The sequence below is a fragment of the Capsicum annuum genome, chromosome 4 (genome assembly GCF_002878395.1).
Source record: "Capsicum annuum cultivar UCD-10X-F1 chromosome 4, UCD10Xv1.1, whole genome shotgun sequence".
In the NCBI taxonomy this organism is placed as follows: domain Eukaryota; kingdom Viridiplantae; phylum Streptophyta; class Magnoliopsida; order Solanales; family Solanaceae; genus Capsicum; species Capsicum annuum.
In genome coordinates, this window is record NC_061114.1 from 216,275,927 (window position 1) to 216,298,923 (window position 22,997).

Below are 22,997 nucleotides of genomic sequence, written 5' to 3' on the forward strand. Positions count from 1 at the left end.
GTTAGCATTTGTGCTTCATTTTATTGTTGTAAACCCTTCTCTTTGCAGATAATCTCAGCATGACCAAACTTTGGACACTTTCGGCATTTCATACCAGACTTTCTCTAACACTTTAAGTATGGATGATTTCTCCTCCCACAATGTTGACAAGGAGGATATTTACCTTCTTTGTTGTTACCGATGGCGGTAACATTTTTTGTAGATGTACCTTCGTAGTTTCCATAATTTTCTTTCTTTTCTTTTCCTTTATTACCCGTAGCAACACCTGAATTGAGCTGCAACTTTGCTTGCAGGGCTCCTTCGATGGATCCCTCTTGCCTCATCATCCTTCGTTGTTCTTGTGCCTGCAGAGCACTCAATAACTCTGCCAAGCTAAGCTTTGACAGATCTTTAGTATTCTCCAATGAAGCAATAGTTGCCTCATATCTTTCAGGTAAGGTTACAAGTATCATTTGAACTATTATATTGTCATTAAGTTCAGTTCCAAGTATCCTTACCTTGTTTGCAATCAGAAGCAATGTGTTAGAATATTCCTTAATGGTTTTGGATTCCTTCATTCTCTGCATCTCAAATTCTTTGATCAAGTTCAGTACTTTCATTCCTCTGATTCTTTCATCTCCTTCGTACTCTTTCTTGAGGAAATCCCAAATTTTTTGGTTGATCTACATGTCATTACTCTACTGAAAATGGTGGTAGAGACAATAGCAAAGAGACAGGATTTAGCTTTGGACTTTGTTGTCTTCCTCTCCTTGTGAGCTCTAATCTGAGCCATGGTTGGATTCTCTGGCAAAGGAAGCACTTCATAATCTTCCTCAACAGCCTCCCACAAATCGTAGGCCTCCAAATAAGCCTGTATTTTCACTACCCATGCTTGATAATTTTCTCCGTCGAAAACTAGCGGAGCCATAGAAGGAAAGGAACCTGCATTCTCCATTGTTTGAATGGTGTTTTGCAGCCACAAATTTGGATAAACACTCAGAAAAAAACACTCACAAGTCCCTTAAGAAGTAAGGCTCTGATACCAATTTGTAGATATTTACAGAGGAAAAACATACAACAAATAAAAAGGAAAAGAGATCTGTAATTTTGAAAGATGACTTACAGAACAGGTTCAACAGGTTCATCTCTATCTAATATTCTTGATGTGATAACAAGATTGTCAAGTTCAAGGTCTAAAGAGAATGATCCAGTGCTGAATGCCTATCAAGCAACAAAGTTTCAAGGTGAGATTTTAAACATGAAGCAGGAGAACAATAAATTAGCAGGTGAACTCGAAGTAAGCATTGAAAGTATCCGGAAACTCCAACATGAGATTCAGAGCACACTGTCAAACCTGGACAAATAACTTGGTCTGAAAAAGAAAACCAACAAGACCTCGATTCAAAATTCCCCTGAGGTCCTTGTTTGGAGTTAAGTTGAAGAGGCAGATGCCGTCAATATTTTCCTGTGTAAATCCAGCATTGCAAAAATAGTACAGTGATTTATAACAGCACCGAGATAGATGCATTTTTGACAGCAGTAGGCAGATATATGTCTTTTTTTCCCCTCTTTCCTTTTATCTTACTTGTAATCAAATTTTTATAGCTGGAAATTTATTGAAGGAGAAAAGGCGTGTTGCCTTTGTTGACTAGAATAATTGATCTTCTCGTACTTGAAAGCATTACCAGGTTCCTTCTTTCTTTGTTGTGTCTTCAAACTATACGAATCTTTCTTTAAGACCTACTTTCACATATTGAATAACTTTACTTCAAGTAATTTGAATACATGGACTTAAATAAGGTACCCTTGTTCTCATTTTCATTAAATTGCGATGAAATGTCACATAGAAATTTTCCTGATCCAATCTCAGTTCTCTGAATTTTTAGCACAACGTTTTGGAAACACCAAAAACATAGATTCTAATCAAGTATCCCAGAAAACATATAAAAGATATGCCAAAATAACTTACTAGAAACATCTGGAAATATTCAATCCTTGTCAAGGGAACATATGAAAGAATTTGAATTGTCACCTAATTATAGACAAGACTTTTGGAGAAAACATTTACAAAGTTGAGGATAAAAGTCAACAAAACAACTGGGACGAATTAGATATTACCTATAGAGCTGGTCCAGACAGTAAACCTATTTTACTCTCCCCCGTCCTCAGTTCCCAACTGTGTGTCACCTAAATCTCCTTCCTCAACTATTTTTGAACACCACCTTACATGTCACAGGTGCTGGACCTTGACCACCAGTGTTTTCAGCTGCCCATTCATTTTTAGTGTTCTCATTTTTATTGCTGGGAGACTCTTGACTTGGGATTAGTTTTTCTTGGATCCAAATTCTTGAAGCTTTACTCTCTCCTTCAAGTTCTTGACCTTCAACCTTCGCTGTTAACCGGTTGCCTGAATCAAAAATTGGACCATTTTGGACCTGCTGTTGTGGTGTATTCGGCAATAAAGCAGCTCGAATAACTTCAATTTTCTCACTCCTTGCATTAGACAGAACAACAGTTTGATTTTCTAGGATAACAGCTGCTTTAGATTTTACTCCCAGTACGGCGGTTGCTGGAGAAGATGTAGGGGCACTGGGAACCCCAGATGATGCATTGGTTCTGGATGACACAGTCGCTGGTCTAGGTTGAAATGCAGGTGATGCAGATCTTAGAGCCTGCAATTGCTGGGTTCCAGACTCTGAGGCATGAGAGAGGCCCGCGGGGTGGGACACCAGGCCAGTTCGAATGAAATGTACATTACTGGGCAAACCATTAAAGCTACTTGGCACTGATGATTTGACTGCAGGAGTTCCTCCAGGCATGATATGGATGCCTTTTTTAGACTTTGCAGCCTTTTGCAGTGAGGCAGCAGCACCTGAATGGGCAACAATGGGGGAGCTTGCAGCCATAGCAGAAGCTTTGGCCATTGGATCTGGGTTAATAGCAGGCTTCGCTAATGGATTTTTTGGGATTATAGGTTTTGAAGGTACTAAATCTTGCTGATGCTTAAATTGTCGACCGCCTGATGCAATATCAGCAGCAGCAATATGTGAAGAGTTACTAGGTCCACCACTTGAATTTGGCCCAGCTGAAACAATACCACAACCTAGGTTTAAATTAAAGCTTTCATGAATGAATGAAACAACTATGAAAGACATAATCAGAATCTTCACACAATGCAGGAAAACAGAATTCGCTACTAAAATTTAACTCCTAAATCTCAGCTTAGCAAAGAACTGTTGTTTCTGAAGGTATTTGAAATGCAGACATTACTAAGTGGATTGTAAAATCCTTTTTTTAAAAGAACGGTTACATTGATTGTCCAATATTTCTTGGAAACAGAAGTAAACAAACTCAATAGACCAAATACAGTGGACACCAATACATCTGCAAAGACCTAGTCCTTGGTTTTGCATAGCACAACCTACCAGCAAATCAAAGGATTTTTATATTTTAATTTAACATCACAATTAAATTTTAAACGATGTATTCAACTTATCATATGATGCACTATCAAGTCCACAACAGAAGAATCCAACAACAACAATAAGATGAACAAGCTAATACAAGAACTACAAGATGAGCAACAAGGTGCTAGTGAATCGAAATAGGCCACACCCGGCTTCACTAGACTTCAAAATTACAATGACAACAAGATGAAAGATTACAAAGAGTACAATGTTAACAACAAGAACAACAAATGGCAGGAACTATAGTGAATCAAAATCAGCCCCACACGGCTTCACTAAGTTACTGCAATAGTTTCAAGAGTACAAAAATGCAAGATAGTAACTTGACACAAAGATATCCTAGAACCTATGAACCCTAACTTGAAGAAAGGACCCTAAGACCCAAAGATTTCAGCACCAAGTTCTTACTTAGACCAAGAGGAACTCATGAACCTAAGATCTCAAGTTTCTAGCCAAGAAACAACACAAGTGTAACTACACTTTGTTGGACAGATTTTAGGTTCTACTCTCAAGAACAAGAGAGAGAAATGTTCAATGTTACAAGACTTGTTGTTGTGAAATATGAAGTATGAACTAAGTGCTGAAAATAACCCTACTAGCATCTATTTATATTACACACAAAATGAAGGACAAATGACCCTCCTACCCTTCATTTATGGGGCGCCCTTGGAGTGTAATTTATTACACTTCAAGGCTCCTCTTCATACTTAAAAACATTTAAGCTCTTTGGTGGATCAAGTACCAATTCACACACCATTTGCATGAACATGGCTTGTAGTTTTTGTAACTCCCGAGCTTGGCTTCGTGTGAATGGTCGAGAACGTATTGAACAGCTTTGTACACCCGTATCATCCTCTCCATCTTGAGAGGAATTTGACCTCAAATTCAGCATTTGGTCATCCTCAACCGCATCCACTAGAGAAAGATCACACACGTTGGAAGTGTTGTGCACTTGGTATTCCGGGGGAAGGTCAATCTTGTAGGCATTATCATTGATCCGTTCAAGTACTTGGAATGGCCCATCGCCTCTTGGCATCAATTTGGATTTTCTTTGAGATGGAAACCTATCCTTCCTAAGGTGAACCCACACCCAATCTCCCGGTTCAAGAATGATTTTCTTTCTTCCCTTGTTGACTCTTCTTGCAATGTCTTGATTTTTCTTCTCAAGTCGAAGCCGCACCTTCTCATGTAACTTCTTCATTGAATCTGCCCGCTTGCTTCCATCTAAGCTAATCATAACATCACTAGGCAAAGGAGTTAAATCCAAAGGGGTAGGGGGGTTGAGGCCATATACGCACTCAAAGGGAGTCATTCCTGTACTTGAGTGTATGACACGGTTATATGCAAACTCAATCAATGGTAGGTGTTCCTCCTAAGAAGTCAATTTTCTTTTAACCATGGAACGTAGCATAACACCCAAAGTCCTATTTACTACTTCCGTTTGGCCATCGGTTTGTGGGTGGCAAGATGTGGAGAATAACAACTTGGTTCCAAGCCTACCCCACATGGATTTCCAAAAGTGACTTAGAAACTTAGAGTCCCTATCACTCACAATGGTCCTCGGAACACCATGCAACTTGACAACATTATCAACAAACAAATAGGCCACACTAGGTGCACCATCACATTTAAAACATGGAATAACGTATGCCATCTTAGAAAACCGATCAACCACAACAAAGATACTATCCCGACCTCGTCTAGTCCTTGACAACCCTAACACAAAATCCATGGATATGTCAAGCCAAGGGCGTAAAGGAGTGGGCAACGGGGTGTACAACCCGTGAGGTAGGAGTCGCAATTTGGCTCCTTTACAATCTGCACATTGGCCACATCCTTGTGCATTTTTGGCCAATAGAATTGCTCCTCCAATATTCCAAGGGTCTTTTCGATCCCAAAGTGACCCATTAGACCACCATTGTGTGCTTCCCTCACAAACAACTCTCTCCAAGAACTGGAGGATACACATAATCGTCTACCTTTAAACAAGTATCTATCAAACTTGGCATAGGGATTTAGACCCCTAGCCGAATGCCACTTGTCCCTACCCATTTCTTCGCATTCCCTATAGATAGGAGCAAAGTGAGGGTCCTCAGGATACAATTCTTTCAAACTCTCAAAACCCATCAATTTTGAAGATAATGTTGACACAAGAACGTGTTTTCTAGACAGAGCATCGGCTACTACGTTGTCCTTACCCTTTTTGTATTAAATAACACAAGCGAAGGTTTCAAGAAACTCAATCCATTTGGCATGCCGTTTGTTAAGCTTGTCTTGTGCCAGAAGATGCTTCAAGGATTCATGGTCCGTTCGGATCACAAACTCCTTGGGCCACAAATAGTGCTGCCAAGTGGCCAAGGCTCGAATCAAGGCATACAAGTAGTTTAGAGTTGCTCCTTTGAGCTTTTCACTAAAATAAGCAATGGGTTTTAAATCTTGAATCAAAACAGGCCCTATGCCTACTTTACTAGCATCTCACTCAACTTCGAACGTCTTATCAAAATTGGGCAATTGTAATAAAGGCGCGGAAACGAGTATAGCTTTCAAGGTTTCAAAAGCCTTAGCTTGCTCTTTACCCCACTTGAAGGGTTGGTCTTTCCGAATGACCGCGGTCAAGGGTGCAGCTATGGTGCTAAATCCTTTGACAAACCTTCTATAAAAACTAGCCAACCCATGGAAGTTTCTTACTTCGCTAATGGTTTGCGGGGTTGGCCAATTTTTGATAGCGTCTATCTTGGACTCATCCACTTTGACCCCTCTTGAACTAACAAAAAAACCCAAGAAAACAACTTCATTAACACCAAAGGAGCACTTTTCTAGATTTGCATACAACCTTTCCTTTCTAAGGACATCAAACACACATTGTCAATGCTTCACATGCTCATCTATTAACTTACTATAGATCAAGACATCATCAAAGTATACAACAACAAACTTTCCAACAAATGGCTTCATCACATGATTCATTAGCCTCATGAAAGTACTTGGAGCATTTGTTAGGCCGAATGGCATAACCATCCATTCATAGAGACCAAATTCGGTCTTGAAGGCGGTTTTCCATTCATCACCAGGTTGCATTCTTATTTGGTGATAGCCACTCCTTAAATCAATCTTGGAAAATAAACACGAACCATTCAATTCATCAAGCATATCATCTAACCTAGGGATAGGGTGACGATATTTTACCGTAATCTTATTGATGGCTCGGCAGTCCACACACATACGCCATGTTTCGTCTTTCTTAGGCGCTAGTAATACCGGAACTGCGCACAGACTCATGCTCTCTTTGATATACCCTTTGTTGAGGAGTTCCTCAACTTGACGTTGCAATTCTTTGGTGTCCTTAGGGTTGCTTCTGTAAGCCGGCTTGTTTAGCAATTGTGAGCCCGACACAAAGTCAATTTGATGCTCAATTCCCCGAAGCGGGGACAATCCTTGCGGAAGTTCTTTGGGAAATACATCTTCATAATCCTGCAACACACAAGAAATCAAAGGAGAAATGGAAGAATTAGTGGGGTTAGTGTTAAAATAATGAGCCAAAAGAAGCATAGGCGTGTCCACATCATAATCCAAGAAGATTTCCTTCTTTCTAGACAACATCACCATGTTTTCTTGCCTATTTGACGTTGAAGCAGTCCCGAAAAACCCTACTGCCCCACTCACGTTTTTCTCCTCCTTTTTACCATTTTCGGGTTTCTTTCCCTTCTCCTTCAACTCCCTCATCTTTTGATGTAATTCGTTCACTTGTGACTGCAAAAGAGGATAAAGAGTAACCTTTCAACCATCCTTCTCAAGTGAATATCGGTTGGACCTCCCATCATGTTTGGTAGACCTATCATATTACCAAGGTCTACCTAACAACAAATGACATGCTTGCATTAGTATCACATCACAAAGCACTTCGTCTTGGTAGTTTCCTACCTTAAACCGTATCACACATTGCCTCATGACCTTCAATTCGCGCATTCGTTCAACCATTGCAACTTGTAAGGGCTAGTATGAAGTGTAGTTGGTAATTTCAGAAAGTTCACCATAGCAACACTAACGACATTCGTACAGCTACCACTATCAATCACCAAAGTGCACACATTCCCCTTTACAAGGCATTTAGTATGGAATAGATTTTCCCTTTGGCTAGGGTTGCCTATTGCCTTACTGTCATAGCGCGTCTAACTACAAAGTTTGGAAACTCACACTCCCCTTCTTGTGGATAAATAACTTCACCATCATCATCATCATCATCAAGTGGCCTATTTTTAATTTCCTCTCCATCTTGAGGCTCGTCCTCGTCCTCCTCTTTTTCAAGACCCACCTCCTCACCAAGGTAATACAATCTCCCTTCCCGTAGGATCACGTTGCGTCGATTTGGACAATCATTGGATTTATGTCCCCAACCTTGGCACTTGAAATATTGGAATCCTTTTGGGTTAGGATACTTGTGAACTTCTTGTTTTAGAGGAATTTTGTGGACTGTTTTGGGCTCGGGCAGCCTTGTAGTGGCGGGTTGGTCCTTGTTTTTGGGCCAACCCAAAGAGGATTGAATCATATCCTTGCATCTAGGTTATTTTAAGCTCAACTTTAGATCTAGACACCTTTAGTGTTGGTGAGAAAGAAACCAACACTAGGAACACTCTAAACAAGCAAAATACTACAAGATCTAGTAAAAGAAAAAAAAAAAGAAAATCTCAGCCCACACAACAAGACCAACACAATTTTCGGCCAAGAACACAAAGGTGGCAGATTTGACGGTTTCTGAAATTTTCAGATTTCAGTTTTTTTTTCTTTTTTTTTTTTAGTTTTCAAGTCTCAAGCCCAAGATTGATCTTGTTAGAACAAAATCAAAGATGGCTATGATACCAAATGATGCACTATCAAGTCCACAACAGAAGAATCCAACAACAACAACAAGATGAACAAGCTAACACAAGAACTACAATATGAGCAACAAGGTGCTAGTGAATAGAAATAGGCCACACCCGGCTTCACTAGACTTCAAAATTACAATGATAACAAGATGAAAGATTACAAAGAGTACAATGTTAACAACAAGAACAACAAATGGCAAGAACTATAGTGAATCGAAATCAGCCCCACACGTCTTTACTAAGTTACTGCAATAGTTTCAAGAGTACAAAAATGAAAGATAGTAATTTGATACAAAGATATCCCAGAATCCATGAACCCTAACTTGAAGAAAGGACCCTAAGACCCAAAGATTTCAGCACCAAGTTCTTACTTAGACCAGGAGGAACTCATGAACCTCAAGATCTCAAGTTTCTAGCCAAGAAACAACACAAGTGTAACTACACTTTGTTGGACAGATTTCAGGTTCTACTCTCAAGAACAAGAGAGAGAGAAATGTTCAATGTTACAAGACTTGTTGTTGTGAAATATGAAGTATGAACTAAGTGCTGAAAATAACCCTACTAGCATCTATTTATATTACACACAAAATGAAGGACAAATGACCCTCCTACCCTTCAGTTATGGGGCGCCCTTGGAGTGTAATTTATTACACTTCAAGGCTCCTCTTCACCCTTAAAAATATTTAAGCTCTTTGGCGGATCAAGTACCAATTCACACACGGCCATTTGCATGAACATGGCTTGTAGTTTTTGTAACTCCCGAGCTTGGCTTCGTGTGAATGGTCGAGAACGTATTGGACAGCTTTGTACACCCGTATCATCATATGACACACTTGCACCCTTTAAAAACCTCAATCTAGGCAGTATTGCCTGATTGCTTTTTTACCATCCTCTCACAGTAGTGTGTAAGCAGACATATCGACAGTATGGATGACACAGAGTTAAAAGAATTACCATTAGTGCTGGTTGGACAAGCTGCTCTTAAATTATCCCCGAAAGCCATGGACATTGCATGACGAGCCGCAAGCTGGGCCTCCGACAGTTGTGAGGCATTTCCGGCCATGTTCCGCTTTCTAATAATTGCCCACCTCTGCACCAAGATAAACTCCATTATCTTTTAAAGTAGATTTATATTGCAGATACTGGTACAAGATCTTACAACAGACAGAAATACTTTTACAAGTTCTGTTAACTGCATTCTTAAAATCTAATTCATGCTAATTACTTAGGGATCTCATTCATTTTCCAGCATCTGAACCCTTTCACCATAATTACTTTTTTTTTTAGAAGGTATTTCACCATAATTACTTAGCTCCATTACAGCTTTTATTTACACCAAAATAGTCAATAAATCATTCCAGATTATATCTTCTTCACATACTTGAGGAAATTCATTACTACCGACGAGGAAGGCAATAATGAACAACAGCTACTGTTCAAACACAGATTAATTGGTAGCGAAACTGGACAATATCTTTTCTGGTCATTACAATTTGATGCACTTAAGAAGGCATAATTATTTGGATGAGATCCATGTAGTAAATAGAAACTGCATGTAACCCAAAGATTATTGTTTGTTTAACTCCATGCTGAGGATTTATCTATATAATAAGAGACTGAATGTGTCCTCTATCAAAACTACTTTCATCAAACAAAGCAAATGAGTAAGGAAAAGTTCCCAAGCAATGCAGAAGAGCGCAAACTTGTACAGACTCCCGTTAAGGACACGATCAAAAGAGTCTGCTTCAAAGGGCAGCCCGGTGCACTAAAGCTACCACTATGCGCGGTGTCCGGGGAAGGGCCCCACCACAAGGGTGTATTGTACGCAGCCTTGTGGTAAATTGAGAATGGTAACATGTTATATATGCAGCACAAAGTCAGTACTAGAGCCATCTATACCGATATATATATTATTAAGCATATAAAAATAAACCTGAGAAAGCTGTGAAGCTGTTCTGTCACCCTTAAATTCCGCTTTCAATATACTTACCCAGTTCTTTTCACCACACTTTTGTACTGCAGCAATGAGCTCCGTATCTTCAGCTGCAGACCACGGTTTTCGTCTTCGGCGAGGATGATAGCTGGCTGTACCTGGTCCACTGGTGTCCAAACCCTCAGCAGCTGTGACAGAAGGAAGTGGTTGCATTTGTACAGTAACCGGGACTGTAAGTTTTGCCCCATATGCTGAAATACCATGGAATGAATTTTCTGCAGCAGTTCCAGATGTTTGCCTATTGGGCATGCTTATAGTCAATGGAGCCTCAATTGTATTTCCATCTGACATATTTGTATCACATGGAGCCCCAGAAGCAAATAATACCTGTTAAGCCCAAAGCAAGACAAACTGAACGTATGAAAAATGAGAGAAACATACATGTCAACCAGTAGGAGTATGCACTTAAGGGTGGAGGGTGGCATTCTAGCTACTCAACTAAAAGCGAGTGCTACAGTGCTACGGAAGGAATTATATTCCGTGGTTCTTAAACCCATTTATGTATTTCATCATATATATAAAGGACTAATTTGAGACCCTTGATATGTGAATGTAAAGCCATCAGAGTTCATTGACTTAAAGAACTTTAGCAGTCATCATTCGAGAAATAGGGTAAACCTTCACCTCGAAGCATTAGGATGATGCAGAAATCAAATGCTTAATTTATTACAAGTTAAAGCTGTCCAGCTCTTAGGTCGACCAAAAAACCTTAAAATGAAGCCACTTTAAAAACAATTTAGAAAAATGGAAGGAGATAACCATTCTTGTGCTTACCTTCACACAGGCTGCAGCCTCTAATGAAGTCTCATTGCTTACAGGAGGAAAAGCTTCCAAATCAGATTCTAGATCACTATCATCATCCTGGCATCCAAAAAAGAAACATGAAATCAGAATATAAACAAATTCCCAATGTAAGTTCAGAAAATTTAAGGTGGATCATTCACCACAGCGACCAACAGATAATGGAAATCAACCACCACATCAGTTAGAACTTAGCACGATGTAGTACTTGGGAATATATGTCAACTTAATGCCTTTTAACACAGATCACAGTAAACACAAGATTTTATGCTATATTATTTTCTGCCGTCACTTATTGAGTAGACAATACTAAATTAGTAAGAAGAAATACATTTCACGTTCGTACAAATGACGCTGCTCACAACCTCACAGATTTATTATCCCAAGCTTAATATATGCACAAAGTTGCCCCCAATTTATCCACAAAATCAAATGATTCCCGGAATTTAATTCCCAACTTTGAGAAGGGAAACAAACCACCAAAAAAGAGCATGCCTTCCATGCAACACTAACAAATATACAAGAAGAACAAGCATTTGACGGTATACAGAATATAGAAGCCAACACTAGAGAAAAGGGAGAAATACTAAGCAGCGCGAAAATACTTTTCTCAAATCTGAACTTCTCTCATCATCTTCTCTCAAATTTAACAACATACAAGCTCAAGGAGCACCTTCATATCATAAACTTAAAAGGGGACAAAAGAAACCTACTCCATTAGATAAATTTCATGGTTCAATGTAACATGTATTAACTTTTCCAAACTTGTCAAATTTCATATGGATACACTGAGGGAGAAAGAGTAGGGAAACCACATTTCTGACCAACAGGTTTGGGGGTTAGAAGGCGGAATGTACCAAATAACTACGCCTCGATCCCGAACTGATTGGGGGTTTGCTGAATCAAAAAAAAAAAAATAAAAACTTAAATCCGCCAATTTCAGGAACCGCCCCCCCCCCCCCCCCCCCCTACACACACACACATAGTCATAGAGGTAGTAAAGAACATCTTTTTGACAGTTGGGCTAACCAGAGGTTGAGCATCATCATCCACTTTATCAAGCAATACTTGGCGATAAGACAAATGGCGCCACACCATCTGGTACTCTCTAGCATTGGTAATCCCAGTAGTAGTCTTCTTCACCAATTCATTCCAATCGATTTTCCAATCTTTAACTTGTGCCACCTCTTGCAACAGTGTCAACATTGTCATTGCTGTGTATCTTCAAACCCCATTTCACAAATACGCATATTATTCAGCAAACAATAATACAACAACAACATACCAGGTGAAGTCTCACAAGTGGGGTCTAGGGAGGGTAGAATGTATGCATACCTTACCGTGGAGGTAGAGAGGCTATGTACAAAAAAAAAGAAGAAAACATAACAACTACCAAGAGAAGCAGCGCAAAGCCTACAAGAAAGTAACAATAACAACAACAAAATAATGCCATAACCGTAACACAATAAATAAACAATAAACAACATATGATGATAAACATCAAAATCAAGAACTACAAGAATAAAGATAGTACAACAACAAAGCAAACAATACAAACACATGAAAACATATATGCATACACTCATGTATATGTAAAAAAACAAAACATATATACATATATACAACAGTAAAAGCAAAATTTGAAGTAGAAAACAAGTAAAAATAAAAAACCAAAAAGAATCTTGAAAACATAAAAAAAAAAAGATGATACCTTTGTAAGAGAGTGGACATGTCATGTTCACTAACAAAGACCCTTTTCTTGAACTTCCTTTTCTCCATCATTTTCTCTACAATTCTTTAAAGGGGTTTTAGAAGAGAGTAAAAAAGAGAAACCTCATGGGGAAGTATTTTGGGCAAACGGAGAAGGTGGCAGCAATAACGGGTCACACAGAGAACCCAGTCAAAGTGAAACTGTTAAAAGAGTGTTTGATTTCGAGATTAGTTATGCCGAGATTTATTATCTTGCTATTATTTTTTAATAATTATTTGACTTGTGATATTAAAAATAATATGTATTATATTATTTGTAAAAATATATTATTTGTTTATAAAAATATCCCTTACATTATTTAACTTAATTATTTTCGATTGGAACACAAATAGATGATACTAATCCTACCAATCATATGAATGAAAGTAGTGTATTGCACCTACTTTCGTTCATATGTTTTCCTTCCCATTCTTACAACTGGCGGATTTTATTGTAGAACAACTAATCCAGCACAGGCAAATTTTGCATATAAAATGCAAATGTCACTCACTGGAAATAAATAAAGGGTGTAAGGTTTTGCCCAGAAGCTATAACACATATTATTCTCGTCAAGCTTTCATGGCGAAACTGCTTAAAATTTTTGCGTTTGTCGTAGTGATCAACATTTCAATTCAAATGCTTAACAATGGCTTATAACTACGACAAGGCCTATACTAGATTTCAATTCTTAACAATGCGTAACAATTCTTAACAATGCTTAACAATCAACATTTCAATTCAAAAATGGCTTAACAAATTGCTATGACAAGGCAACAACTGGAGTACAACTAAGATATAACTTGTAGATGTAATGCCTGAGTAAAGCTAGTTAAAAGTCCAACAACTAAATAGTAAAAATAACAAATTGATAGTTAAATTTATCTTTGGCTGAAAAATTAGTTATAAGAAGCTAATATGGATTTGTGAGTTTGGGGTAATTTTATTCTTTTATAATTTTATCCCAAGGATAAATTATGGTGGGATTGTTATCCCACCAAATGTGTGGATAACTTATCCCGGTATTATTTATTAACCCCGGAATAAGTTATCCTGAATATTGCCAACTAAACATGCATTAAAACTTTTATCCCTGTTATAAATATATTAACATATGTAGTGAATGTCCACTTTATCATATATATATATATGTATGTCCACTTTATCATATGCATATAGTGAATGTCAACTTTACCATATATAGTGAATGCCTATTTATGGAAAAGTTAAAAATCCCAAAGTTAATTTTTCTCTATAAATAAAAGAGTTTTTCTTCATTGTAATTACCGTATCAAGAAATCCCCCAAGATAAATTAAAAAAGTCTCCTCTCTTCGCTCTCTCTTCTTCTTTGTTCTTTATTATTTTATAATACGTTATCAGCACGAGACTCTGCCAAACAAGATGAGATTATAAATCTAAAAGTAATTTCAAGATTAGTAATTCCTTATATTATCTATCTTTTGCTACTAATAATATAATTATTGTTGGATTTGAGGAAAAATAATTGATTTGAAACCATTTATGATTTAAATTTATTCATCAAGAACAATATTATCTAAAGGGATGATAATGTGTTGAGTTCAAGTCCCATTGATTTATGCCTAAAACGCCTTTATATGGATAACACGTTGAGTTTGAATCTCAATGCACCATATTGGTGATATAATGATGGCTAAAGCAAAATAATGTGATTTTTGTGAAAAGTCGTGAAAACATGTCCCATTGACTATGCTTCATTCCATAAAGTGAATGCGGTAGCAATATACGATAAGTCTGAAAGCTGACAATTTGCTCCATTCTTGAGGTGAATGTGGTAGCAATATATCATATACTTTGAAAGATACGTATGCCTTGATGTGCTTCTAAAGTAGCAATATCATGAAAGATATTAAAAGCTATCGTAATTTGATACGCTTAACGCACGGTTATATTTTATTCTTGGAGAATGAGAATTTTAATTTTTATAAGTATAGATCCATTCCCAAGGGTGACTGTGATAATATTCAGAAAATCTTATCAATACAGACGTGCACTTGGTTGTGGTGGCCTCACAACTAACCTCCGAAAGAGGCAGAATAGTTGAGAAAAGTTATTTTGAATAGTAACTCTGAAATTTATTCATGTAATAGTAAATCTGAAATTTACTAAAGAAAGTACATGTCAAGGTAAACTTGGTGTTTACTAGTATAAAAGTTCATAAGTTGATGTGAACGATTGTGACATCTTGTAGATATGCATATTGAGTATTAGACATGTATTGAAGAACTAGAAGATTCTTCAAGAATTATTTATGTTGCTTGCTCTCGTGATAAGTTAGTTGGACCAACTAATGTTGGGATTTGATCCCTTAAAATCTGAAAAATATAAAAGGTGAATAAGGGCTTGTTCACCTATCATGTTATATGTTGAAAAGATTCATCAATAAGATGATCACATGTACATTCTTTGTCAACCTGCGTTTGACATTCACAAAATTGTTTGCTTAATAAAATTGAGTTAAGAGCATAACTTTCAGATTGTGTAATCAAGAAAATCTTATTGATGATGGTTTGACATTAAATGCCTTCGATAAATAGCTAAACCATTACTAAGGAGAACAAATCCACATGTGTTGGTCTGAAGTATGATATATTGCATACAATATGATAAAGTTATAGACGCTCGATATGATAAAGTAAGGGAGAAGGATTACAAGACTAAATATTCAAGGCCTGTCTTGAAAATTTTGTATCCTATGGAGGGTGAAGCAGCGAAAAAATACACTAGAAAAATATTTCAGATTTTTCAAGAAGAACTAATTCAGTCTTAAAAATTTGTCTTTGAAAAGTTTGAGGTTAAGGATGGAATAAATGTTTATAAAGTGCATCAGCTTCAAAGACAAAAGCCGACATATATGGTCAGTTTGACTCTTGCATTGAAAAAAGCTGTTTGTTCATGCCACAAATTTGAGTTCATGGGAATTTTATGTAGACATGTACTAATGGTATTCATAAAGAAACAGATTCTCTCACTTTCAACACATTATTTGTTAGATCGATGGACTAGAAATGCAACCAAAGAAAAAGCTATTGACCATCCGAGTGAAATAACTAATGTGAAGCCTTCTACTTTGTGGTATAATAACATCATGATGCATTCTATGGGGCTAGCTGAACAAGCTACAAGGTCTGAAAAATATTATTTGTTCGCACATTAAAGATTGTTGCAATTGTGTAGAGAACTTGATGAGCTTCCTTATGAATCTTAGGAAGATTGTGTACCGAATGATCAAGTTGGTGAGAAATATTGTGAAATGAATCAAGTTGGTGAAAAGGATTGTGAAATGAACTCATGTGAACAAAGTCAGGATGTTACTCTATTTGATCCTCCAGTAGTGGTAACTAAAGGACGTCCGGAATCTTTAAGAAAGAAATATGCTTTAGAAGTTGCTCAGAAGACCAAAAAAGTTTCTTCTCAGAAGAATAAAAAAGTTTGTTCTCAGAAAATTCAAAAAGCTCCCTCTCAGAAGCCAAAAAAGCAAACAGAAAATATGAAACTTAACAAAAAGGAGACGAGGTAATTTTCATTAACACCGCATATTATTTTTATTTCACATTACTTATATAATAACTTTTAAAATTCATATGTAGTTCAAACTCTAATGTCGAAGCTGAACAAAAAAGTACAACAACATCTAATGAGGCTAATGCAATGGTGACAAACTTATAATATCTTTATATTAGTTGACTTATTTGCATGTACCTTTTTCTCCAACTAATTTGTCATTTGATTTGTAAGCAATTTCAACGATATCCAGAATTTTATCAAGGGTATATTGAGAGCACTGATTATGCTTATGCCGCCTCATTTACGGTAAAAGACTCCTCTTACCTTGATCTTAGCGTTTATACATTGTTTACATGTTGTGGTGTGTGCTTAAGAATTTTAACTTTCCTGAAGATTTGATGAAAGCTGCTTCAGCTCCATACCAACAATATCATCTTAATTCATGAGTAAGAAGATAAGAGGATCTGGAGCTTTAGAATACAAAAAAATGAAGAAGGAACAACTCTTTAGACTTCAAACTATTGATTTTTGTCTGTTTTTCAATTATGAATAGTCAACTTTATTGAACGTGATAAATCAATTTTGTAGTTTTGTTGAACAAGGATTTGGGTTAAGTCATTTTTGTTGAACGTGATAAAATTCTATGATTGTTTCGTAGTTTGTCAACTGTTTTGAGTCAAAGATTTTATTTCACATTATGTGTGAAAATGGATAAGCTTTGTGTTATTTGATTGCTGAAAGACTACAACCTATTTGAGCTTTGCTGGTAGCCTTCTGGTTGCTTGTTCCCACTTAGAACTGCTACATTTCGGTACACTAATTCACGGTTTTGTGCTTACAAATGGCTTAGAAACAGTTATGTCTACGCGGGTTTCCCTAGTTTCATTTTACATGAATTGTGAAACTGGCACGATATCTGTTTGACAGGACAGAAGATAAAAATGTGGTATCCTGAAATGTCATGGTATTTTTTTTGGCCAGATTTAAGGTCTGGGGTTCTGTCGAACAATTGAGGCAAAAAATGAAGGAATTAGGCTTGCAAAAAAAAAAATTGGTTGCAGTTGAATCGAAATAGGAGGAGTATAGGTCATTCTTCAACGTGCAATACAGGTGAATTCTGTGCTGTATGAGAATGAAGAATACATGTAAATGTATAAGTATATGGATTACTCTTTATGCACTAATGTCTAGGAAATCAAAGCTTTCTGTAAATGTTTTAGGTACTATATAAATTTATTTTTAGATAAGATTATTTAAGTTACATACCTCATTAAATATCACACTAATATAATCCCACACTTAATTCCTTTTTCCTTTTAATATAAATACCAACATGATTCTGCTCTTAAAAAAGACTATGTATCTGCTTGTAGTAACGTAGTAAGTGTACAGCAAACCATTTCACCCCATACCCATGCAAGAGCATTGACTCTTTGTTATGGAAGAGGTTACGGATGCCATAATGCCAATGTTAAGCAATAGAAGAGGTTACGGATGCCATAATGCCAATGTTAAGCAAGAGGCAAGGCTGCTCTTCCTTTGATCTCCCACTTGCACTTACTATGAGCCATACAAAGCTATTTTTTAATGTAGAGGTGGAGGCAATTAACCTTTAAAACGTTTATGGAATTTTGCTTTCATCACAACAAGCTACACCACCCCTCCAAAAGAAAAAAGATAAGCTGGCAGTAGGAAAATTTTTGGCGCTTCATATAGCAACACACATGATTAATGCAACTCTTGTTTTCTGGTGCATAGGAGTTGTTACTAAAGGTTGGAGGAGCATTTACTTTGGCTTGGTCTATAATACTTCTACCAGCAAAGCAAGATGTCATTTGAAAAAGGTCTGTGGATATAAACTAAAAAAAAAGTGATTCACGATTCACGATTGATTCACGATTCACGATTGAATCACGATTCATGACTATCAGCTCAAACCTTATGTATGTATTGATATGCACCAAACATGTAAGTTTTATTGATAAATAGTTACAAAATGGTATCACAAGAAGTACAAAGATCTGGACATGTATTGCATTACATACAATCTTTTATATTTAGGATATTTTTTCTTCATACAATAATACAAATTTTGAATACACTTATAATCCTTCATTCCGAAATGTTACTACGCCAGCTGTTAGGTCCAAAGTTGTATACCACTGCTATAGTGTCGTTAGGTCCAAAGTTGATATCTTTACTTTAGATGTACTACTTTTGAAGAATCCAATACGCACCCATTGACATTCTTGAAGAGTCTAAGCAATATAGCCTCCAACTGATGAATAGGCTCTTAAAGCTTTGCGTTGCTACTCAGATGAGGAGGAAGCAGGAGAATGACCACTTTAGGCTTTCTGTCAACTGCAACAACGTCACCTCATTCAGGAAACTCCATCACCAAACTACATCACCCTTTGTATGCAGCTAAGCAGAAGACACAAGATGACTGTTTCAAATCTTCAAAATTTCTCCATTGCTATTACTATTCAATCCACATCCACATTGCGGACAAATCAAAAAATTATCAAATGGAAAACTAACGAAAACAATACCAACAGAAAACTGAAGATCATCACCACTCTTAACAATCTCCACAATATTCAGCCACAAAAAAGTACTTTCACACTAATTCCATACAGGCTCGTTTTATTTTTTTTAACCTTGTAGCTAATTTGCAATGTGATGAAATATGGTCCATGTGCTCACCCGCCTACTTACATAGGAAACACCAGCTCATGCCTAGTGAAATCTTATATTGGATGTATAAGTTCACCTACATTTTTACTATTATGCACTTCCTGAAACAAAAACATTACAAAATTTAAAACCTCTTGCGAGTAAGTTTTTCAGACTACACTCTAAACCATTGATGAGTACTTCATGATCTTTACGGCCTTGGTGTATCAATATAACTTATCATCCTATTTTACATCTCCCAGTCCGACTCCACCTATTGTCTATACCAAGATATAGGCTTCAATTAAAAAGGAAGGTCGCAAAGTACAGTCTTTAAATGACACAACAAGACGAGATGTCCAGACGGCAGTTTCCACACTACATTTTTTAATTGGAGAATGAGATGGCAGTTTACACATTACATAGAAACATCAAATCCAGTTTTTGAAGATAGAGCCTGCTCAATCAAGTGTGATCGCTATGTATGCTTCTAGAGCAACACTACAATCACCGTTAAGATGAACACTGAAGATTGTATCCAGTATCATCTTTTGGTAGAATTTCGATAGGGAAGCCGTAGCTTGATAGTAAGTTGTAAGCGGTGAGGGAAGTGCCACCGGCAACGACGGATCAATGACTCCCTCATAACAACAAAAACCAATTAAACCAAGAGAGGCATGAGGAAAAGAATTATTAACCAAGTCCTCACGTCAAAGATCACTCAAACTAACCAGGTAAAAGTAACAGATAGCTCTAATGCAAACTGTTGACAACACATGTTTCATCTTCAATTTTCCTCTTCAAGTATTAAGTAAAATCTATTCACGTAAGTGCAAGTAGCACATTGGCAGAAAGGCAAGGTATTGACTGGGAGCTTCTCAAGTCAAACGAATGCATAAACACAACAGAATATCAGTGAACCATTTCACAACTTCAAAGAACATTTTCAAGTTGACCAAATATTCAAAAAGATTGAAACATCGTCCCTCACCAGAATATCAGCGAACTATCATGCCAATTACTGCTTCTGAGTCGGATTAGACACGATCTAGCCAATCAATTTAGGAAATTAGATAAAATGACGAAGAAATTTCAGACAGATTCAATAATTTACTCTTTGTGTGATCAAAACAAAAGGTAAAGAGAAATTGAAGAAAACTAAATATCTTGTATATAAAAATTTTTATTTTCTTCAGTAAAGCATTACAGAAGATGAGAAAGCAGAGATAAAAAAATTCTTTTACCTGAAGCTTGAGATCAAAAAACAATAAATATGTAAAGAAGATACTTAGGATACAATCTCTCCCGTTTGTTAGTTCGAAAATATTGAAGGAGAATATGCGGTAGAAGGATTCAGAGAGATAACGACGTTGATGGGAGAAAAGAGAAATAGGATAAGATTAAAAGTCTTTTTTAATTTTATATTAATTTTACAAAAAATAAAAATATATGTGCTGTCAAAGGTAAAAAATAGTTGATGGTGTAAAAAAAAGGTGCACAGATGGTACACCAAACTTAAACTCTTAATTTAATTTGTACTTATTGGACTTAAATAAGTTAATCCAATTATATTAATCAACAATATTTATTTGGACTAATATATCTCAAATTTGATTTAGTCTGAATTACTTGTGGATTTTAAATTCGACAAAATTTCATTATTTACAAATGCTCCATGCTTCAAGACTAATCGATATATTTAATCTTTTGAAGAGTAGATTTAAAGTATTAACTTGATGCTTTAATTAGGATAGTATTCATATGCAAAAATCACAATCATGGACCAATGCATACTACATCAAATAAGCATAATGGGATTTGAATTATATATTCACTTGATATCCTTTATGAATTATTTTTTGGGTCCATGTTAGATTTAAAATAAATAGGGGAGTTGACTTAATTTACTTGCGTATCAAAATGTTAAATATTTTCTTAATTCAGTTGTTTTCTACGTTAAGTTGTGACCTTGTTTTGTCTAATTAGTCTTGAACAATAACAATTATCAAGTCCCACATCGATCTCAACATCTCTAAATAAAGTCATATTTGAGATCTATATAAATAAGGATATCCATTAAATTATTTTGCGATGGTTACATTGCGCAAGTTACGACGAGGGAGCACAGTGCAAGGTAAGTTCCTCACCTTTTCTCTCGATCTTGGTCTGATTTTTAATATCTTACCATGTATGTGGTAGAAAATTTATTTCTTGACGTACAAATGTCAAAATCATTAATAATTTGATATTCTAGATACTAGATATAATGATCTATAACATATTCAGAATTTAAATGTTATGATTCTTATGTAATTTCTGAATTTACTTAAACTTCTTCAATATTGTTCTAGATTATTTTTTGAAATCGACTTTAAATTTTGTCATGCTGAAAGTTTTAGATTTGCATGACTTTATTAAAAATTTGATATCACGACGTAGGAATTTTGGAATCACAAACTAGTTGATTCTATCAAAATCAAACACAAAGGTTTAGAACATCCAAAATTGAATGTTTTTGGAATTGTTTCAGATGATATTATCAGATAATTTTAGTTTTTAACGCTAACAATTTTAGATCTGTATGACAATACCAAACAATAGTATATCGATTTAGAAATATCAAAATCGCAATTTGATTTTTCCTCAGTAACTAGACACGCAAAGAGGACAAAATATCCAAAATTGAGAGTTGGATTCCATCAAGATGATCCTAGACCATTTTATGAAGTTAAAACTAGATGTTGTAGACAATTTTAGATTTGAGTTAGATATCTTGATGTTGAAATATCGGAATTGAAAAGTGTTTTGACTGCTAGGAATTAGACTGGAGGTTTTACCCCTCCAAAAATGTTGACTCAATTCTAATCGAGTTGATCTAGACTAAGGGCTCATTTGTTTGCATTTAATGGAGGTCTGAATCTGAATGATTCAGACTTCAGACCATTAAGTACATTTGTTTTTTATTAAGATTTCAACTCTTATCATTCAGATCTAGAATCATGTCTTAATAGGTCTGAAGAGGTAATCTGGTGTTGGATAATATTCATTGTCAGTCTATTCATAATCATCAGTCACCACCACTAACCACCTCTGCCACCGCAACCATTATCAACCACCACCCACCCACCACCAACCACCTCCACTATCGACAACAAATATCGCTACCAACCACTATTGTCAACCGCTACCACACCTATTACCTCTATTAGCATCGTCGACAACACCACCATCATCAACCAATACCGACCAATCCATACTATCGACCAACTCATCTATCACAACTAACACCACCACTAACTACCACTAATACATTACAACCTCCATACATTCTTCAGCCGCCACTACCATTATTACTAGTAACGCCATCTCTACCACCACTTCAACCACTGTCATCACTAAAATGTATCTCTACTAACAACCATCTCCACTATCATAACTAACAACATCTCCAACTAGCACCAACACATCGTCAATCATCATGCATTCATTTATCAGCCATCACAATCGACACCTCCAACTACTAACATCAAGCAACGTCACATCACAACCACCACCACCACTGTAAACTGCCATCATCATAATAGTCAATACAATACCAACCATCACAACTATCACCACCAATATTACTAATCACTAAGATCAATCATTGTCACTGCAACCACCATTATAAACCATCTCCACCATCACTAACAAACATAAATATTTTTTTCAATTAAATAATAATTTTGTTGTATCAAAATTACATACTTTTCTGATATATAGTTAGTTTTTTACCAGAGTTGTATTTTTTATTTTATTATATATACAAATAAAAACTTTTTGCACAACAGTCTTAATCATTCAGTTTTCAGATCTAGAGACAACATCTTAATCATTCAGATGTGCATTCAGATTCAGACGTCTGAATCTTAAAAAAAACAAA

At 36.3% G+C, this 22,997-nt stretch overlaps 2 protein-coding genes and 1 long non-coding RNA gene across 4 annotated transcripts; all 3 read right to left on the reverse strand.

Moving 5' to 3' along the window:
* Positions 1-1,271: 1,271 nt before the first annotated feature.
* LOC124897736 lies at positions 1,272-6,753 on the reverse strand. The gene is made up of 2 exons (XM_047411051.1): positions 6,633-6,753; positions 1,272-3,064 (listed from the first exon to the last, which is right to left on the reverse strand). The coding sequence occupies exon 2, from the start codon at positions 2,901-2,903 to the stop codon at positions 2,181-2,183; it is 723 nt and encodes a 240-aa protein (XP_047267007.1). The 5' UTR covers positions 2,904-3,064; positions 6,633-6,753; the 3' UTR covers positions 1,272-2,180.
* Positions 6,754-8,829: 2,076 nt separating this feature from the next.
* Positions 8,830-12,015, reverse strand: LOC124897737. The gene is made up of 3 exons (XM_047411052.1): positions 11,079-12,015; positions 10,302-10,631; positions 8,830-9,401 (listed from the first exon to the last, which is right to left on the reverse strand). Exons 2-3 carry the CDS (start codon positions 10,593-10,595, stop codon positions 9,168-9,170), a joined length of 528 nt encoding a protein of 175 aa, XP_047267008.1. The 5' UTR covers positions 10,596-10,631; positions 11,079-12,015; the 3' UTR covers positions 8,830-9,167.
* A 6,340-nt stretch (positions 12,016-18,355) lies between these two features.
* On the reverse strand, positions 18,356-20,454 carry LOC107867338. 2 transcript variants are annotated; one of them, XR_001673140.2, is made up of 3 exons: positions 20,320-20,454; positions 20,067-20,123; positions 18,356-18,881 (listed from the first exon to the last, which is right to left on the reverse strand). It is a non-coding gene; the product is annotated as an uncharacterized LOC107867338 (long non-coding RNA). The 2 variants fall into 2 exon arrangements; XR_001673138.2 differs by lacking the exon at positions 20,067-20,123 and having other exon boundaries at positions 18,356-19,197; positions 20,320-20,445.
* Positions 20,455-22,997: the final 2,543 nt, after the last annotated feature.

Excerpts from the sequence above, each read along its gene's own strand:
- LOC124897736 (XM_047411051.1), bottom strand. The coding sequence starts at position 2,903 with ATGGCCAAAGCTTCTGCTATGGCTGCAAGCTCCCCCATTGTTGCCCAT.
- LOC124897737 (XM_047411052.1), bottom strand. The coding sequence starts at position 10,595 with ATGTCAGATGGAAATACAATTGAGGCTCCATTGACTATAAGCATGCCC. Across the intron at positions 9,402-10,301 it reads AGTGTGGTGAAAAGAACTGG|AGGTGGGCAATTATTAGAAA; the intron begins GTAAGTATATTG and ends ATCTTGGTGCAG.